Source organism: Medicago truncatula, chromosome 8 (assembly GCF_003473485.1).
Source record: "Medicago truncatula cultivar Jemalong A17 chromosome 8, MtrunA17r5.0-ANR, whole genome shotgun sequence".
Lineage (NCBI taxonomy): Eukaryota > Viridiplantae > Streptophyta > Magnoliopsida > Fabales > Fabaceae > Medicago > Medicago truncatula.
The window spans coordinates 27,371,465-27,389,988 of record NC_053049.1 but is presented as its reverse complement, the minus strand read 5'-3'; the positions used below and the strand labels follow the sequence as shown (position 1 = coordinate 27,389,988).

Genomic DNA, 18,524 nt, shown 5'->3' with positions numbered 1-18,524 from the left:
AGCAAAAGCAGCAAAAGACACTCTGGAGGGTGGCACGGCCGTGCCAAGGCTAGCACGGGCTGTGCCAGGCTTCTGACTTGTGGGAGACATATTTTGTCTCTCAATCTTCATATTTTTGTGTCCAATCGGCTCCAAGTCCCTTTCTTTTGCTCCAAGACTCAATCCATCCAATATTCTTTCCTAAAATATAATAAAATGCAATTTAAAGTAAACTATCCTAAAAAGGAAATAATACTAATATAAAATTATATAAAATCTAAATAAAACTAAACTAAAAAGCATATTAAAATAGACAATAAATGACTCATCAATAGATAATTAGCAAGTGTACTAATTTGAATCGAGTAATAAATTAAGTCGTTTCCTCAGGGACTGTTTTAATCTCTACTTAACAAGAACATTATCATTAAGATGTAATTAAATTGGGGGTTGCCTTAGGCAAATTGGAATTGTGTGCAATTGTGATTCAATTAATGATAGTAACGTTGATTTTTGAAATATTTTAGAGAGATGACTAGGTCATTCGAATCATCTGCAATTTACTCAACGGGAAACCTGGTTCTTATGTCTACGAATGTCACAAAGTAAATGATGAATTAACACTTAACTTAGGTCAATCCCTTGATCCTAAGTCCGCTTTTCTAATCATAATTTCCTAATCCCTTAGGTGAACCTATAATTGTCAAAGGATATTAAGTCCGTTAATTCATAGATCTCGACCTAACAACGTTCCATCCCTAGATTGTCCATTAGATTGACCAGCATAAATAGATCCGAGTTACACGCTACGGTCAATAGTCATATAATCTCTTAAATCAATTATGTTGGGTCAGAATCATAAAAGCATTAAGAACAAGGTATACTGAATAAACTAGATTGACATTCATAAACGTAAGAGTTTCAGGTTACATCCACATAAGCTAGTACAGAATCATCTCTTGACCTAATCACAAAAGACTTAGCTATTCATGGCTAAAGCATAAATAACTAATGATAAAGAAGAATTCATTACATGAAATTGATAACCGGCTATGAGTCTTGATGGTCTCCCACCTTTTGCTCAGTGATCCAGCTCCAAAAGTATGATTTTCTCTCCAAAAATTCGAACCCTTCTTTCAGAAATCGACTTGGCTTTTATAGTGAAAAATCTGGATTCGCCGAAATCGTAGCCCGATCCAATAAATCAGAGCCCGATTTCATCTTAATCTTCAAAATCTGTCTGACGCTCCTCAAAATCGGAGCACGATGGAATTCCATCGTAGCCCGATTTTTTACGTAGCAAAGGCTTCCAAACTTGACCAAAAATCGGGCTACGATGTCAGAAATCGGAGCACGATTTCCTGCATTCTTCAAGTATCAAAATTGTTCTTTCTGTAGCTTCAAACTTATGCAAAAACACCTGAACTCATCTAGAATTACATAAAAAAACTAAGCCAAAAGTAATGCATGACCTAGTGTCATCGCTTACCTTGAAATCCACCGCATCCTCTTCTAAAGCTACCAACTTCTCTATAATCGGACCATCCTTCACAGCAAAAGAAACACCGGATTTTTTCTGAATTTTCAACACCTTTTTTGCTGCCAGCACTTTCAACATCTTCGCACCTCCTTTCGTCCCCCCCAATTGAGAATCCTCCACATATTCCTCCTGGTCGTGTAGAAAGAGCCCAATTCCAGACCCTTGTGATTGAGTCTTCCTCACAAACCCGCTGCATCTACTAACACCTTCGTGCTCCTCACACCCATCCTCCTCTCTTCCCACAGGTTGGGACGCCGTTCTTCTATGCCAGGAGCTAACGTGATACTTTACTTTATGACGTTTACTTGACTTCAGACTACCCACCACCTGACCCTCCATAGCAGCCACTAACTTTTTATCAGCCAAAGAGCCGGATTTCTTCTTTTTCCTATTTCTTTTCCTCAACTTCAAAATTCTGTTTTCACCCCCGTCAGTTACTTGGATGGAGTCGCTAAATTCAGATCTGTCGGATTCTTCGGAAAGGAATTTGATGTGATGATTAAGCCTCTCTCCATGTGAAAATAGACCCACCTCCTGAGCATGGCTATCGAAGCACTCAGCTACTTCTTTTCCTGTAAAAGACTCATCAGGAATTCTGTCTTTAGACATTAAATTAGCTGCACCCTTAAACTGGGCTTTAACCCAATCCGGCCCACACAAGCCAGCCCGATAATCCATCCTGGTTTGGAGCTCCAGACCCGTTTCAAATTTTCCCCACCCGTTCCATCAAATTGATTCCTTTGGGACCACCTGAACCAACACCCTCCCAATCAGCAAGCGCGTGAGAAGCTGCAAACCCCACCAACTTCTGCACTCCTTCAGCACGGGCCCCACCCAAATCTCCTTCCGTACAGATCAACCTTTCTACTTCCTCTCTCCTCCCATTAGAAACTTGTACCCCACTTGACACTTGTCCTCCTTCAATGTGATCATTCAAATTAACTTCCCCTTTCAAGGAACCTAGGAACATAGATCCCTTAGAGGACTGTTCCTGAACTTCCTTTTGTTCTTCTGCCCCATGTGTTGATTCCCCCCTATACTGCCCTGTCTCAATCCCTAGATGCATAGAGTGTTGGGAGCTACGGCTACCCACTTCCTCATCAGAAAAAATCCATTGTCCTCACCCACCATCTCCCCATCACGTGACCCCCCTTCCTCTTCCTGTTGCACCGCCGACCACCACATTCCTCGTCCACCCGCAACCTATATTCCACCCCCACCACTGATAATCTAATGACCTCATCAATCCAGCCTTGCCTTGATGTAGTAACCTTGATTCTGGCCACCTCTAAGTTGATCCTAGAGATAGTATCACCATCAAAATCCTCAAACACACCAAAGATGGAACCAAGCTTTTTGAAGAAAGGTTCATCCCACACATGGAGTGGGATCCCATGGACCTTCAGCCACACCGATCTAGACTTCGCCACTATATTCGGTAACCAGCGTCGAACGTGTTTGAACATAGCACCCCACCAATGTTGGTGTTTGTTCTTGACCTCTTCCAAATCCATCGACCCCTCAAACTTCAACAGCACCATCCTTGCACCCATACTTGTTACCTAAACAAAATGTAACCCCTCCATAACCAGTCCTTGTTGAACCATACTAGCTTCTAAAGCTTGACGCAACTCCACCACATAGGCATCCTTCAACCAATCTAACATACCCTCATTTGGCCGAAAATCCAAGCATTTCATCTGGTCTTGCATCACATATCCGTTTGATTGTTCCCCAGCTACAACATTCTTGAAAGATCTACCATCCACCAAAACCCTTCCTCCTCCTGCTGGCGCCACCTTCCTCTTTACAGCCACCTCTCCTATAGGCTCATCTCTCCTGAACCGAGCTTTATTCACCTTCAGGCGTGACTCCTCCAACCGACCCTATAGATCCCCCTCATCTTTAACATTCTTAAACTTCACAAAGCCAAAACGATTACCCCATTTGTCCAACTTCTTAGGAATAAAAACTTCACCCACCTCACCAAATGACAAGAACAGCTTCCTAAGATCCGCCGTTTTTGCCTTCTTTGAAATTTTTGTGAAGAAAAAAGACAAGAGGGAGTTATCTAGATGGCGGAAACCACTCCTCTTGACCACCTCCGGACCACCGCTCTCAGGATCTTTACCTGAAGAAGAGCCTCTCACTTTTGTCCCAATGGGCCCCTTCCCCCCCACTGTTTCTCTCTCTAGAATCTCACTCTCTCTCATTCAATGTGAACACATGAGTTTATTTCTTGAAGCAGAGATCATAAGTTTTTTTTATTTTATTTTTTCAAGAATAACAAAGGTACTATCGAGAGAACCAGCTTGTAGATAAAAGCTATATGGACTTACTGAAGATGTGAATTAACTTCTAAAGAGTTTCATGAGTTTGTGAAAGAGAATTGAATTAGGCTTCAACTAACAAAACAGAACAAACACTACTAGAAAAAGAAAAATTAGCGAGGAAAATTAGTGACGGAACAAATGAAATTTCTCACAAATTCTTTGGTCGCAAAATTTAGTGACGGAATTAGAAAGGGATTTTACGTTTTCCCTAACTAAACTTCCCTCGCTAATTTTTATTTTTTTAGTAGTTATATTATGGTTCGAACCATGCTTTGTAGGAAGGAAAATTAGAACAATTCTTGATATGGCTTGGCTCGAATCATGCTCAAAAGTAAGAAACTACCAAAATAATTGTGGGTTGAAGTTGTGGCGTGTGTAGTCTAATTAACTAATAGATCTCCAACAATAAGTGTGTGAAAAATACCGCAAGATGCATAGAGTGGAAGAAATTCTAGAATATCACACTTGAGGGTCGCATATGTTCATATTTTGGACGATAAGAAAGCCAAACTTGACGACAAGCTAGAAATTCAACTTTGTTGGTTATCATCAAAGTTCAAAGGGAATCATGTTTTAAAAAATGAACAACAACAAGATATAAAAGGAATACGGTTTCCTTCCAGAATTTGAAGAAGAAAAATTTAGAGAAGTTGAACAAGCTAAGTGTCACACTTACCAAAATTGTCCACTTATGTAGACATTAGGAGGGAAAGGATTGTGATATGCACACGTAGTATTCATATCACTATGACAACACAAAGCTCTCTTCAAATTATGCATACACAAACTTAGAAGCAGCCACAAAAGATAAGAAACAAAAAGATGCAATGGATAAAGAAATTAAAGACATAGAAAAGAATAGAACACATAAACTCGACACCCTTCTAAAAAAGTTTTAGGGTCAATTACATAATAAGTGGTGTAGTTCAAAAAGAGGTGTATGAGTTGATTGATAATATAAGGACGGGAGAGGATTCAGTGCCTTTGGTTTCGGTGCCTTTAGGTTCCTTTAATGGCTTTTGTTTCTATCTCTCTAAACCATTAATTCTCTATCATCTAATTAATTTATTTTAATCATTCATTCTCATCTAAAATGAACTAAAGGCACCGAAAGGCAGTGAAGCCAAAGGCACCGAATCCTCTCCCTATCAAGTTCATATGCAATAAACTTGAGATCTCAATTTTCTATGGAAATGGAGAGGATCTGCAAGGTGTTCGGATTTTAAAATCCAAATTGGTGAAAAATTCATTTTTTTTTTCCACCCAGAACAGCGGGAAAACTCATTTCATATTATAGAATCTGAAAATCACATTGACATTTTCGTCAAAAACAATAGGACACGCCATAAATAAATAAATAAATAAATAGGGTGAAAAAAATAAGTCTTTTTTTATTAGCCACAATGCTTCCGACAATATTCATCATCGATCATGAAATAATGCCCAATGTTCAAAAATATTAATAGCATTCTTGATAAAAAAAAAAAAAAGACTGAGTTGATAAAAAAAGGTTCATCCCAGGTGAATCAAAAAGATTTAATATAACTTAAGTTAGAAATGAAGGGATCTGGGTAGCTGAACTATTTTTAGCTAAGAGTTAAGAAGTAGGAGATATTGGGTTTAAATCTCGATAAAGGAAAAAAAAACTAAGACAACAATTTACATACAAAATTTACCATTAAAAAAACTCCTGTTAGAAATTATATAAAAAAAATGAACAAACAAGCAATTGAACTATTTAATCCTATAATTATTTAGTCCCTCAATTAGCTGTTAGAAATTATTAAAAAAATAATAAAATGCAGAAACAGACAATTTAACTATTTACTCTCTCAATTAGCAACATTGGTTTTTTTCATGGTAGTTTGAAAACTAAATTGATGTATTTTTCATTGTTTAAGGATATTTCAGTGGATTTTAATTGTTTAAAGACTAAATTGAGGATAGAGTGTTAGTTTATGGATTAAATTGATTATTTATTAAAAAAAATGGGAATCAAACATGACAAGTATTATGCCATTTGTCAACAAAAAAAACGTACTCAAACCATTATTCGTCAATAAAAAAGTAATTAAGCCAATATGAGAAAGAAAATGGGATTAATATATATCAGTAACATAGAGGGAGCAGGAACAACAACAACCCACGAAAAGGGGAATTTAAAAACATGATATTTTTTAAATTAATTAAAGTAAACTTACAAAACTAGTCTTGTATTTAAATTTTGTGTCAAATAGGTTTTTTGTCAAATAGGTTGTTAACTTACACATTCATGATTTTGAATTGGTGTAAATTAGCTGCCGTTAAGAGAATGACTATTTCTATTTCTTTAAAGGGTGCTTTGATTTCATATTAGCTTGCTTTTTACTTACTTGACTTACAAATTACATGATCTACCAAAGGAGAGTTTTACATAGATAATATTCTACAAATTTCTCTTGTTTAAAAAAATAAAAAATTCTACACATTTCTGGTGAAAGTTAACATTTAATACTATATCCTTATGTTAATTAGGGGTTTAAGCGGTTCAGATAAAACCAATGAAACTGAAAGTCTAAATCGAACCAAACCGAAAATGTAACAAATGAATCTAACCGATGCTAACCTCATTCCCCATTTTACTATTATTATCCCTCTTCACACACACACACACACTTATGAGTATGACCAAAATTAAAGCCCAACATAAAGTACTACTTAATCCATTCACTTTCTCCTATCATCATCTCATGTCATCACTCAGACTCGATTTCATTTCTACTAAAATAAGAACCCTAGCCATCAACCACGCCCATGATCTATCCCAACGTTCCTCATCACCGCTGAGATCATTCATATGTTCGTTAGTTTTATCATGTTTATGCCTTCAAACTTTTGAAAATATATCGTTTTCTATGCCTTTGAAATATTGAGTAAGGTTAGTTATAAAAAGTTTGAAAAATAGATAACATGAAAAAACAAAACAAGAAATACAAATTCCATGAAATATTTGAGTATGACGTATGTTTTATGCATGAAATACAAATTTGTGAGAATATGAATTTTTTTTAATAGTATTTTCAAATAAACCGATCAACCGAACCGATCCAAACCGATTCGTTTGCTTTGGTTCCTTTTTTAAAAAGAATGAAAACCGAACCAAACCAAACCGATGAAAATTTCATCGGTTTGAACATTTTTTTGACTGAGAGCCGATCCAAACCAAACTGTTACACCCTTAATGATAATGTTTAAATTTTAAGTTTTTTATTCTAATACTTCTTTATAAGGATTTCTATATATTGTCAACTGTAAACACGTGAATAGATAGCTAAACCAAAACACATCGTCCAACGTAAAAATAAATATCCAACGGTTGAAAAGCATTCGTGATATTCCACAAAAGACAAATTCGTTGTATGTTTTTTTTTTTTGACAAATTGTTTTTTTTTTATTTAGCTTTTTAGCTTTTTATTTTATCTTTAAATTTAATTTCTTTTTTTATTTTTCTAAAAATGTCAAATATTGTTCAATCCTATTTATCACATGACATGAAGTATGTGTTAGCTCTGCAAGCAAAAAAAAAAAAAGAAAGGAAAAAAGTGGTCGTATAGTTTATTGTCCCTCGAGAAATAACCATCTTAATAACATTGTTTCTTATCCATTTTCAGGTACGATTCCCGAGGAGATTGGCTATCTTGATAAACTTGAGGTGTTATACTTGTATAACAATAGCTTAAGTGGATCTATTCCTTCCAAAATCTTCAACTTGTCATCACTCACTCATTTGGGGGTTGATCAGAATAGCCTCTCAGGCACACTTCCATCAAATACGGGATATAGCCTTCCTAACCTGCAATATCTATACTTGAATCATAACAATTTTGTTGGAAATATTCCAAATAACATATTCAACTCTTCTAATCTTATTATTTTTCAATTGCATGACAATGCATTCAGTGGAACTCTACCCAATATTGCTTTTGGAGATTTAGGATTGCTTGAATCGTTTCGCATATATAACAACAATTTGACAATAGAAGATTCTCATCAATTCTTTACTTCCTTGACAAATTGTAGATATTTGAAGTATCTAGACTTATCAGGGAATCATATATCCAATCTTCCTAAGTCAATTGGAAACATAACATCAGAATTCTTCCGAGCAGCATCATGTGGAATTGATGGTAATATTCCCCAAGAAGTTGGAAACATGACCAACTTGCTACTTCTTTCTATTTTTGGGAATAATATAACTGGACGAATACCTGGTACATTCAAAGAGTTGCAGAAACTTCAGTATTTGAATCTTGGCAACAATGGACTACAAGGATCATTTATTGAAGAGTTTTGTGAAATGAAGAGTTTGGGTGAGTTGTATCTGGAAAATAATAAGCTCTCTGGAGTTTTACCAACATGTTTGGGAAATATGACTTCTCTTAGAATATTGAACATTGGATCTAATGATTTGAACTCTAAGATACCGTCCTCTCTTTGGAGTCTCAAAGATATCTTACTAGTAAATTTGTTCTCTAATGCTCTCATTGGTGATCTTCCACCTGAGGTTGGGAATTTGAGACAAATTGTAGTATTAGATCTATCAAGAAATCATATTTCAAGAAACATTCCCACAACCATCAGTTCCTTACAAAATTTGCAGACTCTGTCCTTAGCTCATAACAAATTGAATGGATCAATTCCCTCATCACTTAGTGAAATGGTAAGCTTGGTCTCTTTGGACTTGTCCCAAAATATGCTAGATGGTGTTATTCCAAAATCCTTAGAATCACTTTTGTACCTTCAAAACATCAACTTCTCATATAATAGATTACAAGGAGAGATTCCTGATGGTGGACATTTCAAAAACTTCACAGCTCAATCATTCATGCATAATGATGCACTTTGCGGTGATCCTCGACTCATAGTACCTCCATGTGATAAGCAAGTTAAAAAATGGTCAATGGAAAAAAAGCTTATATTGAAATGCATACTTCCTATAGTTGTGTCAGTCGTTTTGATTGTTGCGTGCATCATACTTTTAAAACATAATAAAGGGAAAAAGAACGAAACTACTCTTGAAAGGGGTTTTTCAACTTTAGGAGCTCCAAGAAGAATATCCTATTATGAAATTGTGCAAGCAACTAATGGATTCAATGAGAGTAATTTCCTTGGAAGGGGGGGATTTGGCTCTGTTTATCAGGGGAAGCTTCTTGATGGTGAGATGATTGCCGTTAAAGTAATTGATTTGCAATCAGAGGCAAAATCAAAGAGCTTTGATGCAGAATGCAATGCGATGAGAAATCTACGACATCGGAATCTGGTAAAGATTATCAGTTGTTGCTCAAATCTTGATTTCAAATCATTGGTGATGGAGTTCATGTCAAATGGAAGTGTAGACAAATGGTTATATTCAAATAATTATTGTCTAAGTTTCTTGCAAAGGTTAAATATAATGATAGATGTTGCATCTGCATTGGAATATCTCCATCGTGGTTCTTCAATACCAGTGGTTCATTGTGATCTAAAGCCTTCCAATGTCTTGTTGGATGAAAATATGGTTGCACATGTTAGCGATTTTGGTATTGCAAAGCTCATGGATGAAGGACAATCTCAAACTCATACACAAACTTTGGCTACTATTGGATATCTTGCACCAGGTCATTTCTTCTCTTTTACTTCTTAACATTATCTTGTTTATGTTTCAGTCCCAACCAATCTATTTTATTTTGTCAACAAAAAATATCTACAACACACATTAGTCATCAACATGTTATATTAGTAATTAATGTGTACATTGTATGGATCTAAGCCTTAACTTTAAGAATATTTGATAACTGGTAATAACTAGACTTAACATGCAGAGTATGGTTCTAGAGGAATTGTTTCTGTCAAAGGAGACGTGTACAGCTATGGGATTATGCTAATGGAAATCTTCACAAGAAGAAAGCCAACAGATGATATGTTTGTTGCAGAACTAAGCTTGAAGACATGGATCAGTGAATCATTGCCTAATTCAATTATGGAGGTCATGGATTCAAATTTAGTCCAACTAACTGGGGACCAAATTGATGATATATCGACTCACATGTCATCTATTTTTAGTTTAGCCCTGAGTTGTTGTGAAAATTCACCTGAAGCAAGAATTAATATGGCAGATGTTATTGCGTCGCTAATGAAAATAAAGGCTTTGGTTCTTGGCGCAAACAGGGTCTAGTTATTTTCCTTTTGTACAAGTGGAGTTTTCAATATTGTTTCTGGATTGATGGCTTTCAATTTTATTTGTTGTTGTATGAGATTGAAGTACATTATTTTTTTTTATTCCTCTAGATTTTAAGAGAATGGACCGCTGAATAAAAGATCATCCCACAAGCATGTAAAATGGGGTTTGAGGGTCAGGTTTGAAACCCACTTATGCAGTATCCCATCTCAATTTATTTTCTCTCTAATTTTAATTTGATTTCAGAATCTTTGTTTCCAATTGTTTTAGAGTTAATAGTGGACTCTTTGGAGGAGAGTAGTGAGGCTCTTGACTCCTTGTGGTGCTTCACGATTAGCCACTGTGCATTGCAGCGCTTCAGATTTCTTACATTCCGAATCGAAGCCACAGTGGACGTTCTACGTGTGGTTTAATCTCTTGAGTTATTGTACATGACGTTATTGTTGTTTTTGTTGTTCTTATCACGTGGAAGAGCTGTTTAGTAAAGATCAAAATTTGAAGAAACTATAAGATATTGTAAGAATACGGACTTTGTATTCATCTTATTTCAAGGAAAATTATGGACTTTGTATATAACAAAAAATACAAAGGCCAGAGAACTCAGACATGTCAGAACAAAATTAGTGCTCTAAGAAGTTCAAGAATCTGAGTATATGGACTCTGTATCCACCGGTTTTCGCATGTTTGTCGTATCAAATGTATTTGATAATATTATATGTTTGTCATCTTTATTCTGTTTTTCCTATTATAATTTATGAGAGATGAACAAAGAAAGAAGGAAAAGGGTTAACTTCCTTATGGCATGTTTGTTATCAAAGAAAAGATTCGCACAGGTTGCTGAGTAGTTAGATCCAACGGAAATATGGAAATTGTGGAAGTTGTTCATTGGCAGAGTTTGCTATTGACTCTACTATGGTTTGCAGCAAAATTGATGTTCCTTAGACTGCCATATGTATGAAATTTAATGTTCCTTAGCAATTACTTTTTGCAGACTTTTAACTAGATTTTTCCTGCAACTATTTTAAGTTAGATCAATATAATTGACTTGATTCCTAATTCTACTCAAAATACTCGATTAGTATTAGGAGTTTGAATACAATTTCACATTGGTCGTCGGATTAATCTCAAGATTGAGAGTATTATGTCTCGGTCATTAAGCTAATCCAACAGCTGAAATGTGGCTAGATCTGGGTGCTATTATTGACCACTTGCTTTGAATTGATTGCCTTGAATGACTACATGTTTTTGAGTGTTGATTCGCACCTTAGTCGTTGAATTAATTTTATGAGTAAGAGTATTATGTCTCCATAATTAAATTAGTCCACCGGCTGAAAAGATAATGAGAATTTTTTGCCTGCAAAAAGAAATCATTGTGTTTATAGAGAAGTTAACTGCGATGCAGAAGCTAATTATAAAATGAAACTGGTAGCATTGACTGATTGTTGTTTGTAGTGGACTATTGTGATTGTTGAATGACATTGGTTTGTGAGGATTTTGTTTGGTTGAGTTTGCTGCTGAATAGTGTAGGTTCGCTGCCAAAGATGGAGAGAACGATATATACTACAACGTTGCTGAGGATAATGAAGATGTGGATGAAGAGAATGCGCAAGGCTATTCCTTTGTGATGTTTAGCAGTTTACTCGAAAATTTGCAGAAGAGACAGGACTTGATGGAGTTATTGCTTGTAGTTGTTTTAATCCTTGTCTACTTTTCTGATATTGAATGCTCAATCTTTGACATGCATTGGTGTGTTACAGTTGTATATATTGAATGAAAATATGTGTAGTTTTTGTTTGGGAAACTATCTTTTCTAAAGTATATATTAAGCTGTAAACCACGTACACAAACACATATGCGAAACATAACACCGTCATGTAGATACCAGTAATCATTTTAAAAGAGAGAAGTGATTAAGTGCAACTACATATGAGGTATTGTTTCCGTGTTGGACATTGACACATGTTAGACATCGAGCTCGCCTTTAATCCAAGGTGTGAAACTACCGTACTATCTCTTAGTTAAACTACAATTCTAGGAAAGCTGTATTTTTCTACTACAAAATACATTAAATGTTATAAAGTCATAAAATATGGTGATTCTCATTTTTTATTGGCATTTCATGGCTAAGAAATAAGCAAACTTCTAACTAACCAAAATCTGTGATGTCGTTTTGCATATCTTGTATATTATCCGAAAATATGCTTCTTATTCTGGTGTTTTAGTTGCAAAAGAATTTGAAGAACAATTAATTTGAAGAACTAGTGTATATCCCATGTTTCTATGGTCTTTCATCAGATCTTTTTATTCCGCGTATACTTCAAAATTTCTTGTTCTTTTCGCATCAAAGCCGTTTTGGTATGTCTGGCTTGAATCCACTAAGCGATCAGCCATGCCATCGAACTGCAGAACCAATAAGACTTGACCGTTATCATTCAAATTGACAACTCGACAGGTACATAGACTCGGATTAGGTCATGCTGGCATTTTTTTTATCACGCCAATTTTTTTCTTCTCACAAAAACAAATACTCACAGTCACAAACACAAACACTTGCATCCGAGTTTTAGCAAATGTATTTTTGTTTTGAGAAACTCAAAATTTGAATCTGTCAGTACAAAAATTGAAATTCGAAAAACACACTATGATTTTGTTCAATTCTATAGCATTTAGCAATAAGTTCAAATTTTCCGAGTTTTTAGAGCATATTTTTTGCTTTCGAGAAATTATTAAAAATTAGCCTTCTCGTGTTTAGAATTATTCAAAATAAAATAAAAAGAGTTTAACTAGTATACTTTGTCAATGTACAATTATTTTATACCTACATAGTATACTAATTAAACTCATAAAAATACCATTAAAAAGAATAATACAATTATTTTACACATAAATGCAATATGATGTGTTGGCACATCAATTAATTAATATAAAAACACATAATTGTCATGATAGCAAATTTTTGAATGCATACATAAAATATTATGCAATGACATAATATACTAATTAAACTCAAATAAAAGTACCATAATTGTTTTTTCCTCAAGAAAAAGAAAAATTAATTGTGTGGCTATACATAACAACATGAATCAATCCGCGAAGATGAGAATTAAGAGGTAGAAAATCAATGCTTGATAATCATCTCATATTGTAATGAATTTTCCATGCAATTATGTACGCTATACTTTTGTCCTTTTTCATTGACTGACTTTTAAATTGCAAAACTTGGGAAAAAATCATTCCAATATCTATCTATCTATCTAGACTTGGTTGATTTGAAATAGTCTCTGCATGAGAATCTCTCACATTTACACAAAATGACGAAAAGTGGAGAGTGAAATAAATGTTAATATTATTATTATTATTGATGATAGCGTAGGAAACTCATTTTTAAAGCACTATATATCATCCCTATCAGTCCCTTGCCTTGTCTCTCATCCACACATACTAAGGAAAAATGGTGAATCTATTATCTCGTTTCTTACTTTTTTCTCTATCATTGCATTGTTATGTGGCTTGCTTAGCTGCGAATACAAAAAACATCACAACTGATCAACATGCTCTTCTAGCATTCAAATCACTAATTACTTCAGACCCTTATGATATGTTGTCTAATAATTGGTCAACTGCATCTTCTGTATGCAATTGGGTTGGTGTAACTTGTGACGAGCGTCACGGTAGAGTCCAAAGTTTGATTCTCCAAAATATGAGTCTTAGAGGTACCGTTTCCCCAAACTTGGGGAATCTGTCCTTTCTTGTTATACTTGACCTCAAAAACAATAGCTTCGGTGGTCAGCTTCCTACAGAGTTATGTCGGTTGCGCCGATTAAAGATTCTTCATATCAGCTATAACGAGTTTGAAGGGGGGATTCCTGCAGCGTTAGGGGACTTATCACAACTTGAATATTTGTATCTTGGCGTTAACAATTTCAGTGGTTTTATTCCCCAATCTATTGGTAACCTTCATCAGTTGAAAGAATTGGAAATAGATCGGAACAAGATGTCTGGACCCATACCTCAAACAATTTTAAACATGTCTTCACTTGAACATATCAATTTAGCTGTTAACTACTTTTCAGGTACTCCTAGCTCTAATATTATGTGACATACTTTGTATATTTTTTGTATTCATACGATTCATGATTTTATAATTTCAGTATATAGGATTTATTACTCCTACTGTTCCACACTAACGGCTGCACATATAACCAATTTATAAAAATTCATAATAAACTCCATACATGACCAAAATACCCCTATGTCTAAAATGACTAATTTACCCTTCTAATACGAAAACCCATGAAAATGCACCCAATGACAATTAATCACACATAAGCACGTATTAACACATAATAAAACAATTAAAATAAATCTAATGAAAAATCGGGTTGTTACACTTTAACTTGTGAGTTTCGTCCCACTTATCAAAAGGTTATTTCAGTTCAGACATGTTCTCATAGAGATAACTCCAAATCTTACTTCCATTTATTACAATTTGACTTGTTTAACATCTCGATGGAAGCAGAATAATTATTCACAGAGAAATTCATTGTTGATAAAAAAAACATGAATACATTAAAACATGTCATAAAACAAGATTTAACTCAAAATAAACAAGATATTATGACGAGTCCAATATAATTGTACAATCACGTTTGGGCAGAATTCACAAACTAAGGTAAAAAAATCCTAGCGAAAACCTCAAATGAGTTAATCAATGAGGATACATTGAACTTGGAAAATTGTCACCTTTAGGCAGACAAATTCTTATGTTCATCATATTCTCCGATAACTCCACTCCATCTCATGTAAGTTAGTTAATGAGTATGAATAATCAAATCATAACAAAACAATTATTCATGGAGAAAGAAATTCACTTTGTGAGACAAAACATGAGTGCATTAAAATATATCATTAGATAAGATATAGCTCAAAACCCCAGTCAAAATCTCAAATAAGTTAATCAATGAGCATGTATTGAATTCATAAAGTTGTCACCTTTGGGCAGACAAATTCCTTAGTTCAAAACATTCTCCAATAACTTTATCCCAAATCAATTTTTAATTGTAAAATGCAATAACCACCTCTGGACAAGAAACTACATGTTACGATTAAAAACATTCCTGACAAAAAGAAATTTCATCAATAGAGGCGATCCCACTTTGATAGTAACGGCCTATACCAACGCATGAAATTCTTTTGCATAGGAATCAATGACTCTTGTTCAGATACGACACAGTCAATAAAAGAAATGCATTATTTAAATGCATCCATACTAGTCAGTTATCATTTTAATTCGCATTCACAACATGTTTTGTTTCATACAATGCGGTAGAATAGTACATTAAAAGCACATAAAAGAAGTATTAACATATGTTATCTTTTGAAAGAGTAACTATTGTCGTTAAACTCATATTCTCATTAACAAGTAACAATTTAAATCAATTACCTACGCAACGGAAATATACGAGACATGAATCTCACCACTATTGAGGATAAAAGACAAAAAAGAGACACAAAATTATATTTGAGAAAAGACTATAGTATCCTCAATGTAAGTCTCCATAATAAACAAAAGAGTTGAAAATTCATCAACAAATAATATTTGTTTCTCATTTTTAGATAATTGACGTGTAAGATTCTCCCACTTGATAGAGATTGATAGTTGGATTATCAATCCAAGACCTTTTTTTAAAAAATATTTAAACAAATATTCAACTATAATCTCTATCACACAAAGGTCATGTCAGTTAATATTACACCAATATGATATGTTCATCCCCTAAATAATAAGGGAACATGTGTAATCAAATTCAATAAAAGAATTTAAATTAATTAAATCATGACTAACCTCGAAAAGTGTAATCAATTCTCCTTGTATGTAGAGTTATTAAGCTTCAATGACTCAAAGAAAGTTCCGCACAATTTGACATATTATCGTCTCAATTGGTTCATAATTCAACAACAAACCAATATAACAAAAGAAAGACTCCAATAATATATCAATACAATACAAGGATAATAGTTTTCAATTGCCTTTAGAATTGCTCAAAAATTATCTTTTATGATATTCCACAAGTGAGCAAACAAATAAGAACAAGGCAACATAGAAATTATACAATAACTATAAATTCATATACAAAAATGTTTGGTGCTATTGACAAATTGAGTCTAAAGTAATCTCACAATTACAACACTTTAATAAAATAATTCACTTCTATAAAAATAGATTTTCACATATAATATTTTAGATTGACATCTTGGAGAATATATCATTTTAAATTCTATATGATTCTCATATTGAATTGACACAAAATATTTACACATTCACAAAATAAAATTTATTTCCATATGTTTGGAAATTAATCTCAATCACATTACTTAATTTCAAAACAAATCAATATACCAAAATCAAATCCAATCCTTTTGAATATGCAAAGTTTGATCCATAAAATATTAATCATGGTGGTTCCATCCGGATTTGAGATAAAATAAAATTACGCTTGATGAAGTATTCATATGGTAATCATGTCAATGCGTATACATATTAGATGCACATACACAATGAATCACATGATATTAAATTTGTTTCAAAAACCGCCTTATGGCAAAGAAACAGACATAAAATCAATTCGCAGTGACAACTACAACATCAAAAGGAGTAGTACAAAAGATACATGATATTAATTTGAACATGACTACTCAAAATTCTACATGATGTTAATTTGAACATGACTATTCAAAATTCTTTGAATCCACACATGAAATTGCAATTCAATCATGATAAATATACTCTTAAACAAATTCAATCAATAAATCAAATCTCAAATCCACTGAAATAATAGAGTAGAAACGATAGTCATATAGAAAAGAAACTATCCATAACTTAACAGAAGGAGTCACACAAAATTGAATCAATTTTCCAGTCTCATACATATAGCGCATAAAAAAGAATTGAACAAACCAATTATTAGGCCAAATCATCGGTCATAAATAGGTAAAGGAAATTTTTCAAAAAAAATATATATTTCATAAATAAAACAATCAAAATTGACAGTATAAGGCATCGACCGATATAAATTAAATATGCCGAACTGAATCCATCATAATTTGAAAAAGAATCAAAATAAAACCGACAAACTTATTTTGAATCAAATAAATTAATATCCACAAAAATATCACTTTAGTAACACATGAATTCAATCAACCCACACAAAATATGAACAAAAATTATGTCCAAATTAAAACATAAAATCAATGCATGAAAATGAAAATCAGTATCACTAGGTGGTTCACATAAATTCCATAGAACTGAATTCGTGCAAGCATAAAAGCCCCAAGGTAGTTAAAATTGCAAATAAGTAAACCTTAAAATTTTTATGACACGTGCATAAGCCTGTTTACTAGATACAAAATCGAGTGAATCATCAAGTTCATCCTTAAATTTTTACGCATCGGCCAAATTCATCCCTCAATTATGCGAAATATCAACTTAATCCCTGAATTTGTGAGACGTCAATCAAGTTAATCCTTCTGTTAAACTAGGGCGTTAACGATGCTGACGTGACCGTTAACCTTTCACATGTCAGATGTCACATAGGTAGAGACTAATTTGGCCGATAATAACAAACATTTCAAAGGACCATATTGATTGATTTGCAGAATTTTTTTTGGCTTTCTTCCGCAACGACTCTTTCTTCCCCAAATATATAAAATTGAAACCCTGATTGTACTATCTGTAATCTACACTCCAAAATAACCAAAATTTCTTCCAATAATAAGTAGTAACATTCTTCCTGTCGTGTCATTTTTCGGAGATCAAGGCTATTAGTTTAGCGTTTGGCTCACTTTTTATTTCACGACTGAACTTTTAATTTTTTCGAAAGAAAGTGGAAAAAGGTTCAAATACCACATTTTTAAAGATTTTGGGTTCGGAGGTTGGTTATATTTAGGGAAGGTGTTAGCACCCTAAATATTCGTAGTACTCTACGAGAACCTCTTGATTTTATTTAACTTTTTGTGCTTAAACTTGCTTGCTTTTAAAGAGATGAAAATGAATGGAATGATGAGTTAAAAATAAAAAGAAAATTGATTTTAGTTGATTTGGAATGACAAGTCCTTTGCCTACGTACCCGTGAGGGATCAAAACCTCGTAGTTCGGGGTAGAAATTGACGTTTGATTGGTTTTGTGTTTTTTTATTAGTTTTGAAAAATGTTTTAAAATGAAAAGCCAAGTGGCAAATAAGCTGGTTTGTATTTTTTTTATGTTGAAAGAAAAATGACTCAAAGTAGGATTAAAATTGATTTGAAATTTGATTAAGAAAGAAAAATAAGAATAACGATCACTTGATTTGAAAATCAAGGTTTATTATGAAGATATTTTTGTGATTTTTGTTGTTTGGAATAATAAATGAAAATTAAACTAACGAAGCAACAAAAATAAAAGCGTGTGGATTTTTGTAGTGAAATTGGATCACCACAA

The 18,524-nt window shown here is 33.7% G+C and overlaps 2 protein-coding genes across 2 annotated transcripts; both read left to right on the top strand.

The window, feature by feature from the left end:
- Positions 1–7,445: 7,445 nt before the first annotated feature.
- Positions 7,446–10,215, top strand: LOC25502866 (receptor kinase-like protein Xa21). The gene is made up of 2 exons (XM_013590427.3): positions 7,446–9,488; positions 9,693–10,215. Exons 1-2 carry the CDS (start codon positions 8,045–8,047, stop codon positions 10,043–10,045), a joined length of 1,797 nt encoding a protein of 598 aa, XP_013445881.3. The 5' UTR covers positions 7,446–8,044; the 3' UTR covers positions 10,046–10,215.
- A 3,284-nt stretch (positions 10,216–13,499) lies between these two features.
- Positions 13,500–14,234, top strand: LOC25502864 (LRR receptor-like serine/threonine-protein kinase EFR). Its single transcript, XM_024772554.2, has one exon. The coding sequence runs from the start codon at positions 13,500–13,502 to the stop codon at positions 14,145–14,147; it is 648 nt and encodes a 215-aa protein (XP_024628322.2). The 3' UTR covers positions 14,148–14,234.
- The last annotated feature ends 4,290 nt before the right edge of the window (positions 14,235–18,524 follow it).

What these genes read in the sequence shown, in the direction of transcription:
- LOC25502866 (XM_013590427.3), top strand. Translation starts at nt 8,045, where the DNA reads ATGACCAACTTGCTACTTCTTTCTATTTTTGGGAATAATATAACTGGA. An exon ending in TATTGGATATCTTGCACCAG is followed by an intron (nt 9,489 to 9,692) that starts GTCATTTCTTCT and finishes CTTAACATGCAG; the next exon opens with AGTATGGTTCTAGAGGAATT.
- LOC25502864 (XM_024772554.2), top strand. Translation starts at nt 13,500, where the DNA reads ATGGTGAATCTATTATCTCGTTTCTTACTTTTTTCTCTATCATTGCAT.